Below are 20593 nucleotides of genomic sequence, written 5' to 3'. Positions count from 1 at the left end.
ATCAGAAGTGGCTTATATGAAAGGCAAAGGCCTCTAAATTACGCTTATTTCACCACAATAAAATATGATCATGCCTTGATTTTTAATTATTTTGATAGAACAGTAAGGTCTGACTTTGCTTAGACAAAAGTCTTGTCACTGAACAGAAATAATGTCCAGTATAGAATATAAAGTCATGGTGCAGTGTAAACAGAATGAATATTGTGTATGACTCCCATGAGCTTGGAGGACTGCATCCACACATCACCGCAATGACTCAAACAACTTATTAATAAAGTCATCTGGAATGGCAAAGAAAGCAATCCTGCAGGACTCCCAGAGTTCATCAAGACTCTTTGGATTCATCTTCAATGCCGCCGCCTCCATCTTACCCCAGACATGCTCAATAATGTTCATATCTGGTGACTGGGCTGGCCAATCCTGCAGCACCTTAACCATCTTTACTATTGGGATGCAGTTCAACAGATGATTCATCGAAAAAAATCTACCTTCTGCCACTTTTCCAAATGATCAACTAGAAGTCAAGTTGCTCTTACAACAGGGTTTAACAACAAGACTTTTGTCAGGTAGTGTATGTATGTATATATATATATATATATATATATATATATATATATATATATATATATATATATATATATATATATATATATATATATATATATATATATATAAACTTTTTGGTTTCTATGGGCAAAAATAGCATCTCTGTTGACATTAAACGCGCAACAGAAGAACTTCAGCGAAGGGAAAACCGAACTGCTGCACAAAGAAAAAAAGAAACAGTACAAAATTCGACAAGGATGCAAATGAACGCTTCTTTCTGCAGAGAATTGGACCCAAGCAAATTTCACAGTTCATTAGAAATCCCTGACCCTACCATTTTTTCCTACATTCAATACGGTGTCAGGTAAGCTGTGCAAAACCTTACTTAGACTGGCTAGTTGCCATTTTAAGTTGCATGTGTCTTTGGTACAAAAAAAAAAAACAAAAAACAAAAAAACAATCAAAATATAGTGTGCAAATATCATTTTTTGTATTTTATATGTGAATATTTCTTATGTTAAACGACACCAAAGCCCACCCCCCCGTCCCCTCTTAAGCAAAGTACCGGAAAAAAAGTACAATTGCCAGAGCCATCTTATGGTACAAAGCACAGACTCTGTGGCATATATCTATATTTTCCATGTTCCTATGTACATTCAGAGTATCTTTTTTAAAGAGCTGAAATACATTACAAATCTCCCCTCCCCCAATGGTCCGTTTGCGCTCTCCGTCCACTCTTACAAGGCACAATGAGTCTTACTCGTATAAAGTACAAATATAAACAAAACCCCATCTGGGAATCGACTTTTTTTTTAAGCCCCTTTCGCTGAGAATTTGCAAAACAACGAGGGTGATTTGACGTGAGGGCACTTCAGCCAGAGCATAGAAAGGAAAAGGTTTCACCAGTGGATAATAGAATCATTCTGCTTATTTACAATAAGGGATTTCGACCGACCGTCCGCTCAAGTCAAAGAAAGACAAAGAAGAAAACACGCACTCGCTTTCTCTCCAACCTGAGACGGTCGCAATTGTGGGGGACCAACAAAGTCCCATCCCAGTCCTACGTATATACACCAAACATCAGTAACTTCTTTCAGTTAAATATCGTATCTTCTGCGATTGCCTCACCAATATTATTTGTCATCTTTTTAAAAAAAAAAGCCTCCAACATGAATTCCCTCAGGCAAAGAGATTGAGAAGTCTTTACGCTAGTCCTAACTAGAGTGAAATTGCCGTGTTCACAAGCTCCGAAAGTCTGCTTTTACACCTGCCAAATCAAAAGGAGCGAATGCCTTCGTAGCTTTTCCGAAACTCTCAATGGGCGTTTGACAGATTTAGCTGGACGAAGGAAAATGGCTACAGCAAGAACTGGTGCTCGTTGTTTAGCTTTTTCTCTCTCTCTCTCTCTCTCTCTGGAGGTATCTTGTATATTGGCTTTTAATTTCTGCAACATGGCGGCCTGTTGATCAATACCAGCCACATGCACACATGGTAGGAAACAGACTACTGAGTGCAAAAGGTTAACTACTGGTTTCATTTCCACTGGTGCGCACGAGGTGAATAGATACATACGTATGCACGGACAGGCAAGGTGTCGTATGCATGTATTCACGATCAGTGTGAGGAATGCGTCTCCGAGTGAAATGGGCATGCAGAGTGTCGGGCCGTTACAGTGTAGGACAAGAATGGCGCGGATGGCTTCATGTGTGCTCCGTGGTGCCCGGCGGCCGGGCTGACTTTAGACCTTGGAAGTGGGCACACGCAACCCCACCAGCCCTCCGGTGGGATCTCCTTTCCCAGTGGTCTCCAGGATCTGATTCACGAAGTCGGATGTCTGGCCGGCCACTGGTGGCTCCACTGCAGGGACAAACAAGAAGCTTTGTTTTTCAATACGCGTTACAGTTAAAGGCAGAATTATTAGCCCCTCCTGTATATTTTCCCCCCAATTTCTGTTTAGCAGAAAAAGATTTTTAACACACATTTCTAAACGTATATACGTATATATATAGACATACATATATACATACATATTAACACACATATATATATATATATATATATATATATATATATATATATATATATATATATATATATATATATATATATATACATATATACATATATACACATATACACATATATATATATATATATATATATATATATATATATATATATATACATACATACATACATATATACATATATAGATATATATATATATATATATATACATATATATATACATATATATATACATATATATATACACATACACATACACATACATGCATACATACATACATGCACATACATATATATATATATATATATATATATATATATATATATATATATATATATATATATATATATATATATATATATATATATATATATATATATATATATATATATATATATATATATACACACACACACACACACAATTGAAGTCAGAATTATTAGCCCCCCTTTGAATTTCTTTTTTAAATATTTCCCAAATGATGCTTAACAGAGCAAGGAAATTTTCACAGTGTGTCTGATAATATTTTTTCTTCTGGAAAAAGTCTTGTTTGTTTTATTTCGGCTAGAATGAAAGGAGCTTTAATAACCATTTTAAGGTCAATATTATTAGCCCCTTTAAGCTAATTTTATTTCCGATAATCTGCAGAACAAACCATCGTTATACAATAACTTGCCTAATTACCCTAACCTGCCTAGTTAACCTAATTAACCTAGTGAAGCCTTTAAATGTCAGTTTAAGCTGTATAGAAGTGTCTTGATAAATATCTAGTCAAATATTATTTACTGTCATCATGACAAAGATAAAATAAATCAGTTATTAGAAATGAGTTATTAAAACTATTATGTTCAGAAATGTGTTGAAAAAATCTTCTCTCCGTTAAACAGAAATTGGGGAAAAAATTAAACAGGGGGGCTAATAAATCTGACTTCAACTGTATTTATCCACTTTCATTAATCTGCAAATGATCAAGTTAAAGTTAGTGGAAATTACCCATTTTACTAGTGTTGTTGCAGTTTGGAGAAAACTTGTTTATTTTAATAATTAATTAAAAAAAATTAGTTTTCACTAATAATTTATTTTTAGGCTGCACAATGGCTCAGTGGTTAGCGTCTCACAGTAAGAAGGTCACTGGTTCGATTCCCAGCTGGGCCATTTGGCATTTCTGTGTGGAGTGTGCATGTTCTCCCCATATTCACATGGGTTTCCTCCGGGTGTTCCGGTCAAAGACATGCCCTATGGGTGAATTGGATAAAATGAAAATTGTCCATAGTGTATGAGTGTGTGCGTGTGAATGCGAGAGTGTATGGGTGTTTCCCAGCACTGGGTTGAGGCTGGAAGGGCATCCGCTGCATCAAACATATGCCAGAATAGTTGATGGTTCATTCCGCTGTGGCAACCACTGATAAATAAGGGACTAAGCTTAAGGAAAATGAATAAATGAATGAACGAATGTTTTTTTTTAATAATCGTGTAATTATTAATATTTTTATTTTGAAAGAAAAGCAATACAAGTATATTTTGTTTGTGTATGCTGTCAATTATAATTCCTCACAACATTATATTTTATGTTATAGAATAGTAATTATGTTATAAAAAAATGTGAATTGGCAAAAATAGATATCGGCACTTACCAAAAAAAAAAATCGGAATCAGCCAAGAATTGTGCAATCAGTGCATCTCCATACAGAATTAGATTATTTAGCAAAATAAATTATAATCATTACAAAGCATTTTGCTTTTGGTTTTGGTTTTAACACATCTATACTAGTGCTGCGCGGATGGCGGTTATATCCGCGGGTGCTGCAAATAATTCGCGGGTCGGGTAATAAAAAAATACATTATGATTAATTGCGGGTCGGTTGCGGGTGGATGTAGTGGGACATGGCAGTGGACCTGCAAAAAAGCAGAGAGTGGGCTTTGCAGAATGGGAAGATGAGATGCCCAAAATAATAGATGAAGTGCAAGAGTAGCCCACTGTTCAAAGTTTCAGTTAGAGGAGTCATCAGAGGAAAATCTGCTATCATTCTGGTAGAAGCAAGATCGCATATTTCCACAACTGCAGCGCCTTGCGAAGAGAATCTTGTTCTTTCCTACAAGCGGTGCGAGCGAACGCTCAATTCAGTGCAGCTGGCCGCGTTTTAGAGGCGAGGCGGAATCACCCGAATCCAGGATAATAGATGCTATTCTGTTTTTGCACAGTGCGAAGAAAAAGGCAGAGTAAACATAACATAGCTGCCGTTTAGGATGAAGTGGCACCCTTTTTGTTATGTCTTATTATAAAATGTCTTATTTTTACTTTCTGTATTTATTTGAAAATGAAGAAAACGTTGTCTAAAGACGAATTCAACGATCAACGTATTATTTTACTACCAGACATGCGCAGATTAAAGCTCACTGGATCTGCTGTTAATATCCACAGTGACCTATCATGCCTAAAACAAAGAATTAAATCGACTGGAAGTTTATCGACTGGAATGTCCGTGCGGATGTTTTTATATAGGAATGACTAAGAGAAAATTAAAACTGAGATTAGCGGAGCATAAAAATGCGATACGTACCTGTAACCCACAATATCCTATGGCCCTACATTATAAAAATCAAGGTCACAGCAATCCCAGTTCATTAAAAATAGTTGGGATTGAACATATTTATAATTCGACAAGAGGAGGAGACAGGATAAAAAGATTAAAACAGAGAGAGACTTTTTGGATCTATACGTTAAAAGTAACTAGATTCCCAGGTCTAAATGGGGAATTAGACTTTTCTTCATTTTTGTAAAACAATTTATCCATAGATGATCCACTGATTATCACTATACATTGTAGAATGTGTTTGTATTTTCCTATGTGTACATGTTTTTATACGTGTATGTATGTATATATGTGTATGTGCACATGTAAATGTGTTCGGAAGTATGTATGTACATGCCATGTTTAAGCATTTTTTGTATATCTGTGCATGGTTTGAAGTCACCCTCTATCTATGCTGAATTAATGATGATAGTTGACTATGTCGGTTACTTATTTGAGTATTGTAGAGATGTTTGAATGAGTCATGTGACCTTAGTACTCAAAAGAGTCTCTAAATGCACCTGATCACTGTTTACCCTGATGAAGGCAGATCTCTGCCGAAACGCGTAGGTTTCTTTTAAGATTAAGCCATGTGAATAAAGGCTTTTTAAATTTTTCACATATTCCGAGTGCCTTGGACTAATTTCTGTTGATGTTTTGATGAATCCCTCACCCAAAGAGCACCGATCAAATATTTGAGTTACCCCTGAGCGCTTTTTATTTGTTTTTCTCAAAGAATTACATCATTAAAGTGACGATCAGGTGCGGATATATATCAGATTAAAAAATATGTGCTGGCGGGTGGATGATTAGTTTGAAGCCGCGGATTCGGGTGCCATTTCAGCTGATCCGCGCATCTCTAATCTATACTATTTCAAGAAATGAATGGGACTAGATTAAAAAAGATGACTGAAATTACCAAGGAGTTTTCATAGAGTTTTATTGTTACAGGGTTGTTTACCTCTAAGATTTGAGTGGAGCAAAGTGGAAGCTCTTAAAATTTCCGAAGGCACTCACTAGGATAGCAGCTGTTTGATAAGATGCAGCTTGCTCATGCTAGTAAGACATGCTAAATTTTGGCAGCTCGTAAGATATATCAGGTTGCTAATAGTGTGCTTGAGGCGAAACATGAAGCTTGTACAAGATCACTTTTGCAATGTCAATATATGTGCACTTGTACAAGCGTTAATATTAACGTAATGCAGCATGTTTTCTTACCTAGGGTATCCTCAATGAGTTTATCCAGCTTCTCTGTCATACTTGTTGTTTTGTCCTGTGAGATATCCTGGACCTTGTTGACTATCTCTTCTTTGATTGCATTGATCACAAAAAGCAAACGATCTGAAAAAGACAGACAATGTTATCTTTGTCTTTTTCTTGGCAAACACGGATGGGTCAAATATGTAATGGTGTTTTGAAGCATTAAAAAAATCTATCTAAAAGAGTTGGAGCAAGTGCAGGGTCATTACTTTTGGGTGAACTATACCTTTAATATACAAACAAAAAATATGGTATCGTGTTTAATGTGACCTCTTTGATTTAATATCAAGCATCTTTCAGCATTTCTAAGAGTTCTTCCTTAGATTTATTGTGTTCTATCTTTGTTTTTCTCTCCAGTTGAATCTCATACTGCCTATAATAATATTTCATGACTGTCTGTATATTATCCTTTATATAATATTCATGTCTGGACTCCATGGAGGCCATTTCATGACTGTCTGTATATTACACTGTATATAATATTCAGGTCTGGACTCCATGGAGGCCATTTCATGACTGTCTGTATATTACACTGTATGTAATATTCAGGTCTGGACTCTGTGGAGGCCATTTTATGACTGTCTGTACAATATAATCTATATAATATTTAGGTATGGACTCTGTGGAGGCCATTTCATGACTGTCTGTATATTACACTGTATATAATTTTCAGGTCTGGACTCCATGGAGGCCATTTCATGACCATGTGTATATAATACTGTATGTAATATTCAGGTCTGTACTCTGTGGAGGCCATTTTATGACTGTCTGTATATTACACTGTATATAATATTCAGGTCTGGACTCTGTGGAGGCCATTTCATGACCGTGTGTATATTATACTGTATGTAATATTCAGGTCTGTACTCTGTGGAGGCCATTTTATGACTGTTTGTATATTATACTGTATATAATATTCAGGTCTGGACTCTGTGGAGGCCATTTCATGACCATGTGTATATTATACTGTATGTAATATTCAGGTCTGTACTCTGTGGAGGCCATTTTATGACTGTCTGTATATTACACTGTATATAATATTCAGGTCTGGACTCTGTGGAGGCCATTTTATGACTGTCTTTGTTTCATCAGCTGTTTTTCTCTCCAAATATGATTTTATTACATTATCAGTGTGTTTGGGTTCATTATCAAGCTGGAAAAAACAAAACTATTACAAACTATTAGGTTCTTTGTAGTAGGAATAACATGACAAATTAAAACCTGTCTGTACATTTCAACATTCACAATGCCATCAGTTCAGACATTATTGACAACGGCTCGGGCAGCAATGCAACTCAAACCAAGACAGAAACAGTATTTTTCATATCTAACTCCGTGTGGTCAAACTCTTTCATAGACATCCTACAATAAACAAGCAAGCACTTGCTTTAATATTTAATTTCCATGTCAAAACAAAGTACCATATTCGGTTCCAAGGCCCCATAACTTGACTTTGTTGGCCTCATACTGCGCTTTCTTCTTTAGCCGGCAGGCCCTGGTGGAGAAAATCACAAAGAAGAATTTATTTTTATATTTCATAAATATGAAATATTAATATATTTCAATATTTAAGCTGGATGCTAATATGCTAATATTTCATTGATCAAGTTATTTCCCTTTGGTGTTGTATTTCAGCAATTTACCAATAAACCATGAAATACAGTTAAAGGAACCATATGACAGAAAACATGACTAAAAATATAGTAATTTTGTTCATTTGGTGTAATATTTACATGGTCTAAGATAGAAAAAAAACACTTTTCCCCACATACCAAACATTATATATAGTCATTTTCTCTCTGCTCTGGCTTTCTGAAACACGACAATATCTATAAAGCTCATCATTCCAGAAAGTGTGGTGCAATCTGATTGGCCAGTAATCTGGAGTGTTGTGGTTGGCTGAATACCAATCACAACAAACAAATAAAGTATGTGAGGGAATTGTTACAGACTAACCTCATCAATTCATGATTAAGTTTGATCTAGAAAATGCAAATTGATAGATTGTATGGCTCATTTCATATGCAAACAAGTATCTGCATCTGAAAAGGTGTGAACCAAGTGGTCTACAGGAAGTTGGACAGGAGTGTTGACCCAACCAAACCAATTGGGCGATCTCCAGGAGTCATATGCTTTGTTATAAAGTAGTGTCTCACAGACAGTACTTTGGGTTAAGTTACTTGAAGAAGGGTTAACATCGATGCTGAAGAACTGTAATATTTACTGTTTTCAATAAAGTACCCCCCCCCACCCCGTAAGAACTTTGGTCAGCTTACTTATTGTTTGTATTGTACATATGTAATGCATTGGCAAGTATGGTTGAGCCAAATACGGCAAAATCTAACAATATGACCAAGCTGATCGATCAATTCGCTAGCATGACTTTTACACAAAACCGAGAACCATAAGAGATTGGATCGTTTTTATTTTACAAACAATTTTGCATTCTGAAAGAAACAGCATCTTTAGCACATGATCAAATCACTTAGCATATGCATTTGGCAATGTTTTGACAACCTTCACACCAACTGATGTAGCGACCAATTTAGTATTGTTCAATGTCTATTGTAAAACACTGCGATGGATGATTATTTATAAATAATTAATAAATTCATACGTTGGCGCCAATAGCCTAGTGGTTAAGTGCACCGTCATATAGCACCATGGGGCTCACGGTGACCCGAGTTCGATTCCCGGCTCAAGGTCCTTTGCCAACCCTTCCCCTCTCTCTGCTCCCAACTATTTCCTGTCAATTCTCTGCACTATTCTATCCATTAAAGGTGCGTTTTCAGCGGTATAGTGTGGAAGAAGGGCTTTTCAAAAATGCTAGATGAAGCTATAGTGTGGACGTGGATCATTTTCGTTGTAAAATGTCAGTTTAAAACTGAGACGTATTCGTTAAAACGGGGCGCAAGTGTGTATTTTTTCTAGCGGGATTGCGATGGGGCTCAGCATCGTGATGTCTTTTGGCCAACGCCGATAGACATCACGACCCTATTAGAAATGTCTTTTTGGGTTTGAAACTTTAGCCTTTGAGACTTCACACATCTTATCTACACATGAACAACTTGCGTCAATTCAAAGTTAAAAGAAATCATGAATTTGCACGCCTTGTATGACCCACTTTGACCAATCAGTGTATTGTATTGCAATTAAAAAACAGAAGCGTTTTGAGAAAATGATTAGTTAGTGATGCAGATGTGGCTTTACCTGGATGCAAGCTTGTTCTTCTCCTTTCGAGAGCGAGGCCGAGCAGTAAGGGGTAATTCACTGACAGGTGTCAGGTCACTGATGACTTTATTGAGCTTCCGGAGTTCATTGCCAATCTGAAGAAGCTTTCGAGGGTTTGGAGTAAGATCTTCCACATCCGTCCGCCGGGATTTCTTCAATGTGTATTTTCCTATACAAGCAAGTCAAACATTGGTGTCAAATACATCAGCCTTAATGATTTCGAAAGATAATCTATTGAAATATACTAGATATATTCTTTAAAAGCATTAAATATCTGATCTAATCTGATATGATTATAATATATTGCACAATCTGAACATATATTAAGAGATATAAATATAAAAAGAGACCACGTGAGAGGAATAGTAGATATCTAACCATGATGCAGGCCGTTCTTTTGGTACATGTTGCTGGGAAGCGTGTCTCGGTCCCATTCAGAGGGTTTCAGCATGCGCTCCTGTTTGGATGGGATGATCTGCTCGCTATACTCCCAAAAGTATCGGCGCTTTCCTCTCTTCCTGGAAATCCCAGCCGTCAGGCCTTTGACATCATCGACCATATCAGTGTCACATCCTGTTTAAAAGAGGGGATTGTGATGAGATTTAACTAACCTATATGCACAGAATTGCTTAACAATTAAAATCGTTCATTTTTTTTCAATGTTTTGATCCACTTGAGAGACGTGAAAAACATCCTGCCGGTCTAGGTACAGACATAACTATGATCTCTGCTTCGTACCTGTTGTTAAAGGGGACCTATTTAGCAAAAATCACTTTTAATAAGGGGTTTAAACACACTTGTGTGCAACAATCTGTAAATATAACCAGCTTCCAACAGTAAAAAAAGGATTCATTAAATATTTTATAATCACATTTGATAAAAACAGTCTGAGGAAACATTTTGATTGACATTTTCCCTTTGTATGTGTCATCAGAGGAGGAAAGCCCCGCCCATTAGTGATGATCTCTCCCTCAATAGCATAGCATCGTTTTTCAATCTGCCATTATGCTGACACACAGGCATTTGTAGCTCCGCCTTCTTTTGAAAAGAGCACAATCTCATTTAAATTTAAAGTGACAGTCACCAAAACGCCACAATTAGAATCAAAGCTTGAAAGGGGCCATCTCAAACAGGTATAATACTTGATTTATTTAGTATTTTGAGCTGAAACTTCACATATACATTCTAGGGAAATCAGAGACTTATTTTGTACATCTTTTAAAAAGGGGCATGATAGGTTGCCTTTATAAACCCAAAAACACCAGAAGGGGGTCGCACACCAGATGCGCCGCTCAGCATAGCACTACAACACGCACATGAATGGAAATTTTCTGTTGGGTGATGATGTCATGAAAATTTGCCAGATATACATTTTGGTTCTATGTTTATGTATTTTTACTACTTTCACTTCCCTTGGGTTATCTGCACACAGTCCCAAAATGAACTGGACTTCCGAATGCTACTTAATATACACTCAGTTTGTCATTTGATAGTTTGTAAGTTCGTAAGTGTGCTTAATGCAATATGTGGTCGCTGGGTAGCACTGAATTTCATGGAGTCAGATCAGTCTCAAAAATAATACGCTTGAAAAGTAAAATTCCTACATGCACAGCACAATTCACATTTACAAAATCCACTTTGTAATTCAAAACACAATTCATAAATACAACACACAGTTGTCACAATAACACAAGTTCACACGTAAATATAATAAATATGTTTGCCAAATAAATTGGATTTGTGTATTCGTATCGTGTTATGAGTTTATGAATTGGGTTTGTGCATTTACGAATTGTGTTTTGAACTTACGAATTGGATTTGTGTATTTTTGAAATGTGTTGTATTTACGAATTGGATTTGTGTATTTACGAATTGGGTTTTGAATTTACGTATGGGATTTTTTGTCTATTAATTGTGTTTTGAACTTACGAATTTTGATTTGTGAATTTACAAAGCGTGTTTTGAATTTACAAATTAGATTTGTGTATTTATCAATCGTGTTTTGAACTTACAAATCAGATTTATGCATTTACGAATTGGATTCGTGTATTTCTGAAATGTGTTTGAATTTACTAATTTAATTTGTGTATTTATGAACTGGGTTTTAAACTCACGAATGGGATTTGTGTATTTATGAATTGTGTTTTGAATTTATAAATTGGATTTGTGTATTTTCGATGAGTGTTTTGAATTTACGAATTGGATTCCTGTATTTACGAACTTTGGGATTTGTGTGTATTTTTGAATCATGTTTTGAATTTATGAATTGGATTTTGTAAACGTGATTTGTGTTGTGCATGTATGAATTATATTTTGTAAATGTATTATTTTGAAACTGATCTGGCTTCATAGAGAATTTTTGTACCTCCAAACGTCAGTCACTATGTGTTCTGAATGTTCAATAAATAAAAGCATCAGATTTCTATCAATATCAGATATCAGTATGAGAAGCAATGCATCCCTATAGTTCAGGCATATATATATATAACAGTAAAAACAAAACAAAAAATATAGATATATTTCAAACCTGGCTCAGAGAATGCATCACTAGCATAGTCGTCTTTATCTCCCTCATAGTCCTCATCATCCTCCTCTTCCTCTTCTTCATCATTCTCTGAGAGCTCATGTTCACTGCCAAACCCCTCATCGTGGTCTTCATCGTCTAGGTCCATCTCCTCAGCCTTCTCCTCCTCCTCTTCTTCTTCTTCTTCTTCGTCATCAACCTCTTCCTCCTCCTCTTCCTCCTCCTCTTCCATGTCAGCGGTCACCTTCCCTGCCAGCCTGGCCCTGGTCAAGAATAACGAGTAGTTGTGCTCTTCCTCCTTCTTTTTGTCTGCTGCTGAAGCGTCGGATCCAAGGGCACTCATGGTGAGCAAGGTTTCACTGCCGTCAGCTGCAGGGAAGTGGAGTTTGTGTGGCACAGCCCTTAGAGTCCCTACTTCTGGACCGGGACCACTTGTTACCTCTCGTTTAGGTATCGCCACTTTCTTTTCGCAGCTAACAGACGAAGCAGCGTTGGCGGCGGTAATGACAGCTGGGTCCTCACTGACCAGTGTAGCTGTGGACTCCTGGATTGGAGTCGAGGAAGAAATACTAACCGGCTGGGCAGAGCTCTCTACTAAAGGCTTACGTGGTATGCTGAAGCATACCTTGGCTTTACGAACATAATCCATGTTTTCCAGAAGCTCGGTTGATGCTTTGCTAGGACCCTGAATTTGGGCCTTGGCCATTGTGTCAGTGCTGGAGGGAACAGGCCAGGTAGCCTTCTGGGATCCTTCGGCAAAGTCAGGCAGAGGGTTACGACTCGATGAGGCGCCAGTCGAAGGGTTACTGAATCTATTAGTCTTCTTGGCCATGGTGGGAGTCGGAAACAAAAGCTGCTTTTGACCCACCAACAAATCGGGATGGTAAAGGGTGTCACAAACTGGCTGCGAGTCCTCACTGTTGAGCTGGGCCAGTGTGGGAGTCCGACTGATCACCTCCTCGTCTTGGTAAGGGCTGGAAAAGTCATCAAGGCCCAAGAAATCAACTTCTTTGGTGCCCCAGATGTCACAATTGGTGAGTCGGGTGTACTTGGTCAAGTCTTCCCAGTATGTGTCCCACTGCTCGAAATTGGAGTTGCAAGCAGGGTCAGTATCCACCAACTCAGGTAGATGATCCATGTTGTCCAAGTCCTTGCAGTCCCCTACTGTAAAAGTGTCTCCTCTAGGGCTCTGGCGACAAGTCATGTCCCGATCCTGCAAACATTTAAAAATAATATGGTTACTCTTTTCATACAGCAGACTCACTGGAAGTTCACAAAAAAAATCATGCAAAGTGGTTGGTTAAAAAGAGGTGTACTTGTGACAAAATATAACCCTCAATATCCTGATGTATAATGGCCTCTTTCCACTAAGAGGTATGGTACTGTGGGGTAAAGATTGGTACGGGTCACCTTTTTTCAGGCTTGTGTCTCCACTGCCAAAGGGTACCAATGATACCAAAGTTTCAGTCAACGTCATTTTCGCTTGAGGAAATGTCTCAGTAGTTTAAAAGCCTCAAGGTATGAATGAAAAACTGAAACCTACACTAGTGTGTTATGTATGAACTCACCAGTTCATACATGAAATCTGGGTCAGAACTGTTAGCCAACAGGTCTGTGCTGGTCAGCGCCTGGTCAGCAAAAGAGCAGTTTTGAAAGGCATCCCCAAAGGGAGGTTCCATTCCGCTAATGCTGGGCTATAAGCAAGAGAAGCATGCCATTAAAATGGTGTCACAATAACTCAACGGGCACCAACATCTAAATGACAGGCCTCCTACCTGAGGCATTGCAGAGCACAGATCCTCAGTTCCTTGACGGAAACTTTTCTGGCACCTCCGCTGCCTCAATCTCCCTATCTTGTCGTCAATCTCTGGAGGAAGTTTGGTTTTAAACATAAAAAAAGGTCTTGTTTTCAATATGGAGGCTTTAGCAGCACACTCAAGTATGCTTGAGTTGTGCTCCTCACTTGACTACGATCTGAGGAAAGAAAACAAACAGAAGAGAGGTTAGTAAGCACACATTTTAAATAACAAGCTTGTTGACGTGACATTGCATTTTCACATGACAACAAAGAAAATAATTAGAATTGTCATCATTTAACCCTTGTGAATTGTTCAAATGAACTACCCTTTCGTTATGTTCGGGGCTGTTTTTGCCCCATTGACTTTCATTATAAATGACATTTTCTGATTACAAAGACACCATATATTCAAGCAGTTATAATCAAATTCTTGATTGTTAGTGGTTTTCCCTGTTGGAAAAAGGTAAAATTTGTCAATTTTACTGTTGATCATCAGTTGGCAGCATAAACCCTTTAGATAGGTCTGGTCAAAAAACAGTTTCGGACTTTCTATAGAGTAAAACAGCTTATTATAGAGTCCAAACGTTATGTGCGTACACTGGAGTGCTTCAAAGCCACGATTCATCAGCGGATCGCTCATATGTCAGCTTATAGACAAACCAGCTGATCGACGTGACTTTGAAATGCCTGAAATCACAGGCAAATGAGTGCTCGTGCATGTGAGTGACAATTACACAGTATCAAAGACGCGATCTAAGAGAATCGCTGATGAGTCTCCGATGCTTGTTAGATATTTGGCATGCTAAATATCTGGAGCTGTCGGCGATATAAATCATGCTATGTGAAATGAGTTTTGACTGAAAATAACATCGGCGATCACCTACAGCCAATGAGAGAGCAGCATTCACTTGCATGTGTGTACCTACAGGCCAGCGGGAGGTTGAGGGAGAAGTTAAAAGTGCTCATTTTCGGTTTATCTGGACCCAAGAAATGGAGGAAAAACTAGTGGAGGTTTGACAGGAGCACCCGTGTCTGTTTGACGTTTCATACAAAAAGTTAAACAAGAAAGTTGAGGAGAAATTGCGAATTCCCTTCAAACCCAGGTGAGCAAATATGTACATTTTCTACCCCATTAAATGCTTCTTTCTCGGTATGTAGTTAATAACAAAAGATATGCTACGTGTTTTTGGCTGCGAGACGTAGTTTGGACGAAGTTGTCGGCGATTCTTCCGATTATAAAGTCATGCAAAGTGAAAGCCCCTGTCGCCGATCCATCTTGCAGTGTAAACAAAGCAGAGACAAAACGCTAGCCCAGATAGTCATGCAGTGTGAAAACATCTGTAACACGACTACTTTGAAAATCATGCAGTCTGAACTCGGCATAAGTAACCAGCGTTGAATTCTGTTCAGCATGTGAACACAATGGCAAATCAACAGTGCTCAGATGTTAGCGGGAAATGGACGAGTATTAAATTTTTGTATCGACTGTTACCGAATTCCAGTATCGTGACAACCCTAAAAGGCACTACAGAATGTCACGTTTTCAAACACATGCCCAAATTGCATGTATTTTATCAGTGCAGCGCAAGCTTGGTTTGCGGCGCCAACTGCTGGATCCTCGTAGTTTGTTACTTCACGATTCAAAGCATTAACATATCGACACAGCTAGATTTTTGCCAATAAGGTTACACAGATTTCGATTTGCATGTAAAACGCGTCAACCTTAAGCTATATTTTTCATTCAAAGGAAAGAATGTGAAATCATTTTCACCACTCACTACTAGTGTTGTCACGATACCATTAATTAATCTTACGATACTATACACCACAGCCATATCACCCTGCAGCCCAAGACCAGTTACTCACTGAAGCTAAGCAGGGCTGAGCCTGGTCATTACCTGGATGGGAGACCACATGGGAAAACTAGGCTGCTGTTGGCAGTAGTGTTAAAGAGGCCAGCAGGGGGCACTCAACCTGTGGTCTGTGTGAGTCCTAATGCCCCAGTAAAAGTGAAGGGGACAACATACTGTCTGTGGGTACCGTCTTTCGGAAGAGACGTTAAACCGAGGTCCTGACTCCCTGTCGTCATTAAAAATCTCATGGCACTTCTCGTAAAAGAGTAGGGGTGTAACCCCGGTGTCCTGACCAAATTCCCTCCATTGGGCCATCATGGCCTCCTAATCATCCCCATCCACCGAATTGGACTTCTCACTAAACAGATGCTTTATACACATGAATACTTGTGTATAAATGGTCATTGCTAACCTTTCTATGAACATGATTTGATTATAACTGCAAATCAATGACAGTGCAAAATAAGCTACTGTAACATCTGCAATTACATAATATAAATAAATAAAAGCAACATATATGAACACATACAGCCCCTCACAGTCTCCGATAGGTTACCAATTACAGTAAAACTACCCACAACATACATTTAATCCTTATTTGGGTTCAAAAACAACATGCAACATATAGCCTACAGTCAGTGCAAACCTCTGATGTGTATCTTTAATCTTCACCAGCACATGTAAAATCTGTTAGAAAGTAATTCTGTCATTCCGACTTCATAATAGTCCAAAAGGCGATGATAATAGATAAACGTGACAGTTTGTTTATGTTTTGGGTTGCTGAAACAATCATACGCTCATTCGTTTTTTCGTGCTTCTCCTTTGTTTTTTCACGCTTCACTCTCGCATTTGTCTGTTTATGAAATTATCAGATGTCAGAAGCACTTTAATAATCACGAGCACGTTATTATCATTAGCTCAAGAAGTTCATTATTTCAAATATAGATGTGCACACGAGTGATCGCGAGCTCCCTGGAGAAAGTGAAACCGCTCGCACTTTCAGACGGCCTCATAAATGTTGTTCTTCTTGGCTTTGTGGCTGTACATCAAGATGACGACAAGGTTTGTTTGAGCTCGGGTCAACTATGGCTCATTATTATATGCATATAGTATTACAATGTAATGTCTCGGCTGTGTATTTTAAAATGGCGGTTTCTTTGTTTTCGTTCTTCTGCTTCTGTATGCGCGAGTGACGTTTCTCTGTAAACCAATAGCGTTCAGTTGTGCGTCTAGCTTCGCCTTTTTGTACCCTTTTGTCGTGCTACTTACCCTTTGCCAACTTGCTCATAAAGTGGTGCAGTACGGTTCGCTTTCAGGTACATTTTGACAGTGGAAACAGCCATAAAAACATACCGAACCGTACCACTCAGTGGAAACGAGCCATTACTTGAGTATAATTTTTCAGTACTCTTTCCACCACTGGTCACACCATAGGGCATTTTTATGGTACAGTAAAAAAAAACAATTTTAAATCTCAAATTCAGCCTTCAAACAACAAAAATAACTTTAAAAAGGCTTTTTTACTTGCCTATTTGTGTACAAAACAGAACACAAAAATTCTACACAGTCCAGTAAAGCAGGCCTACAAACAAAATGCCACTTACAAGCTGCGAACTGGCACAGACTATGAAGCGCTGAGAGTAAACAGCTGTCAAAAGCAACTGTGAGCTGAAAACAGCCACAAACAGGTTCGTTTCATAAGCATCAATGTTATGTTGCTGTTGTTTTTCTGAAAAGGTTTAGCCATGGTCTCCAAAAAGTTATGGAGGTTGCCTGATATCCACAGCTGAGGAGAAGGGAGCCTTAAATTGTATCGGTTTGGTAGGCGGCAATAGTGCAAAAGCATTGAACACTAGGGCTATTTTTAAAACGACACCGACGGCTCCCTTTCCCCTCGACTGACAGACAGCCATAGGCAGCAGGACCCGAATCGCTGGTCACTCTTTGCATAACAAATCAACAACAAAAAAAAATATGCTGGAGAGCATGTGAGGCTTGTGCTGACCAGCTTCAGCCCTGAGCAAAACAATCCTGTCTCTCGCTTGCGCTTGATGACATCACTTCCTGCTTGCTGCACTGAGCGAGTCAAATAAGCGTCTTATCACCCTTTGGCTTTTGTGCACGGCAGGGTTTGCATACAGCCCACAGAAGCAGAAGAGTGAGAGAAAGAAAAAAACTGAAAAACATTTCCTTTTTTTCTGCTTACTCACTGACAGCCTGCAAACTAGAACTACATTTAGGACTTTCTAAAGAAAATATGTGGCATTAAAATACACTTCACTGAACAAATAGACTTCATTGAGAATGTACACATAGACGTCACCTACAGTGGGGGAAATAAATACTGAAGATGTCACTATTTTTCTCAGAAAACATATTTCTAAAGGTGCTGTTGATTTGAAATGATGTTGGTAACAACCAAATAAATGCTTGTATGCAAATAAAAGAAAAGTATTTAGTTTACAAATGAAGTTATGTGTAATAAAATGAAATGACCCTGGGAAAAGCATTGAAGAACACATGAAGAAAGGTAGCTGTAGTAAGGCATGGAAAGCCCAGACAGCAGCTGAAATCTCTCAGTAGTTAGGGTTACATTTCAACAAAACAATGCTAAACCAGATTCTGCACACATTACAAAGCTCTGGCTGCAGAGTAAGAGGATACAGGTACTTGACTGGCCTGCCTACAGGCCTTAGTTTAAAGTTTGGCCACACGTTCCCTCCGTTCTGCATCGCAAAAGACAAAGAACTTCATAAAAGACTTCATCTTCCAAGAATCAGAGAAAGATCACAGGAAGAGAGAGAAAGACCCCGAAATACAGGTATTTAGTCATGTGTTTACGCTGTGCCCCTTTTAAGGTGTTTACATACTTGGTGGTTGTTAATAGTTGTGTGGGACTGAGTTAGATTTGCCTTCTTTTATCTAAACTCTTTCTTTCCTCTTGTTCTGTGTTTTTTTGTTGTTATGTGGTGTACGTTTGTTCGTTATATGTTAGACTAGTCAATGAATCACTTTATAACCACAGAAACGGTCACTTTAAAGGTGCAGTATGTAAGTTTGACACCCAGTGATTGAACTAGCTATTGCACTCCTGGATCAAAACAAATGCAAGCTTGGGTTGCCAGATTGAGGACAAGAGCGAGTGATTAAAACAGTGTTTTAAATAAAAGCAACGCCACCCAATAGAAGGAATATTTTCCATATTAATGGGAGTTTTTGTCCTAACCAACACCTAGAATTGATATATTAGACATAATTTCTATTTCTCACAGGTGAACAACAGAAAACTATGACAACGATCACCTCAGGTAAGCTTCATGTGCTTTATTCAGAGTTAAATGCTGACAATGTGAGTTTGAATGCCATTTTACATGACATTTATTGACATACTACTGAAAGCAGCAGCAGATAGATCACCTCAGATCTTGAAAATAAAATAAACCATTTGAAAATGAACTTTAGAACTAAACACAAACATTCAGCATCTACATTTAATAATGTTAAGAGGTTTAATATGTATTAAATAGATTATAAACCTTACTATTTCGTGAGTGCGTGCATATTCTGTGCTTCTGAATGGCTGGATTTAAATTTCTGTCGTGTTTCGTCTGTGCTCATCTGTGTATCTCGTCACGAAACGTGTTGTTAGGACACGTGGTAACAATGTAATCTGCTCACCTAATGTTTACGTTAATAATATTTTTTATAATTTGCTAATTAATAACCTCATGTGGACCTGAATCATCTCATTTCGGGGCTGTTACTGTCCACTGGAGGTCGCATTTTGGCCACAAACGCATGCTTTCAGAGCCTTTCTGAATGAGTGAATGAAATATGCGGTTTTCCACCAAGGCAACCCGGGGTGCTGGAATATAATTGGCTAAACTGGCATTGGTCAAGTTAGAATTACCAAAACAAAGACAGCCGTTCTGGCACGGAAAATACATTTTCAAAGCAGAATATCTGACTTCAGCATTGTTTTTCAGATGAATAAGAATGTTCACTTGGCTATCTGCAAATATATTATGGTATTTTTATGCTTTATAAGAGTCGAAAACTTACATGCAGCACCTTTAATGGTAAAAGACCCTTGCTACCAGCTTATTAGTTTAATAAAACTTCTAAACTATTCATCTACTTCATAAGAAGTAGCTATAATTCCCTTTCTAAATAAATAAATAATTACAGAGTCCGCTCAGATGAGCGGGTGAAGTCATTGTTATATTTATTAACTTAAATTAACTATAAGTTAATTCTGAATATTCATAATTAATAATAATTTGTTATCATTAATGAGTTTCATTCATAAATTGAGCTAATTTCGCTACACGTGCTCAACAGAAATGACTGTGATTGGCCATGAAGGTCATCAGTTCACCGAACTCACCTCTGTTTACTGAGTGTAACCACAGATACAGGGGACCTTGAGTGTTTAAAAGCAATGATTCATCAGCGGATCGCTCGTATGTCAGCTTATAGACAAACCAGCTGATCGACGTGACTTTCAAACGCTCCAGTGTCCCTGTGTCTGTGGTTACACTCAGTAAACAGTGGTGAGTTCGGTGAACTGATGACCTACATGACCAATCACAGTCATTTTTCTTGAGCAAATGAACACAATGAAAAACCAGCGCTGTTTAAAACACGCCTTATCGTGACAACACTACACACACAGTGCAGAATTACTGAAGACATTAGCGTTTTCTTTACTAATGCTAATTTTAATAGGCCAACCAAGCAAAAGCTAATAGCACCATGTTGGATGATGGGAAAATATGG

At 38.1% G+C, this 20593-nt stretch overlaps 1 protein-coding gene across 1 annotated transcript; it reads right to left on the bottom strand.

Annotated features, from left to right (window-relative positions):
* Positions 1 to 662: 662 nt before the first annotated feature.
* Positions 663 to 14133, bottom strand: crebrf (creb3 regulatory factor). The gene is made up of 8 exons (XM_056445759.1): positions 13939 to 14133; positions 13732 to 13857; positions 12167 to 13376; positions 10018 to 10212; positions 9619 to 9808; positions 7830 to 7903; positions 6367 to 6489; positions 663 to 2403 (listed from the first exon to the last, which is right to left on the bottom strand). The coding sequence occupies exons 1-8, from the start codon at positions 14053 to 14055 to the stop codon at positions 2285 to 2287; spliced, it is 2154 nt and encodes a 717-aa protein (XP_056301734.1). The 5' UTR covers positions 14056 to 14133; the 3' UTR covers positions 663 to 2284.
* Between the last annotated feature and the right edge of the window lie 6460 nt (positions 14134 to 20593).

This window comes from Danio aesculapii, chromosome 21, assembly GCF_903798145.1.
Source record: "Danio aesculapii chromosome 21, fDanAes4.1, whole genome shotgun sequence".
Lineage (NCBI taxonomy): Eukaryota > Metazoa > Chordata > Actinopteri > Cypriniformes > Danionidae > Danio > Danio aesculapii.
Note: the sequence above shows the minus strand (reverse complement) of the source record. Positions and strands in the feature narration are given on the sequence as shown.

What these genes read in the sequence shown, in the direction of transcription:
- crebrf (XM_056445759.1), bottom strand. Translation starts at nt 14,055, where the DNA reads ATGTTTAAAACCAAACTTCCTCCAGAGATTGACGACAAGATAGGGAGA. An exon ending in TGATGCATTCTCTGAGCCAG is followed by an intron (nt 10,213 to 12,166) that starts GTTTGAAATATA and finishes TCTTTTAAACAG; the next exon opens with GATGTGACACTGATATGGTC. An exon ending in AAGAACAAGCTTGCATCCAG is followed by an intron (nt 7,904 to 9,618) that starts GTAAAGCCACAT and finishes TTTCTCCACCAG; the next exon opens with GGCCTGCCGGCTAAAGAAGA.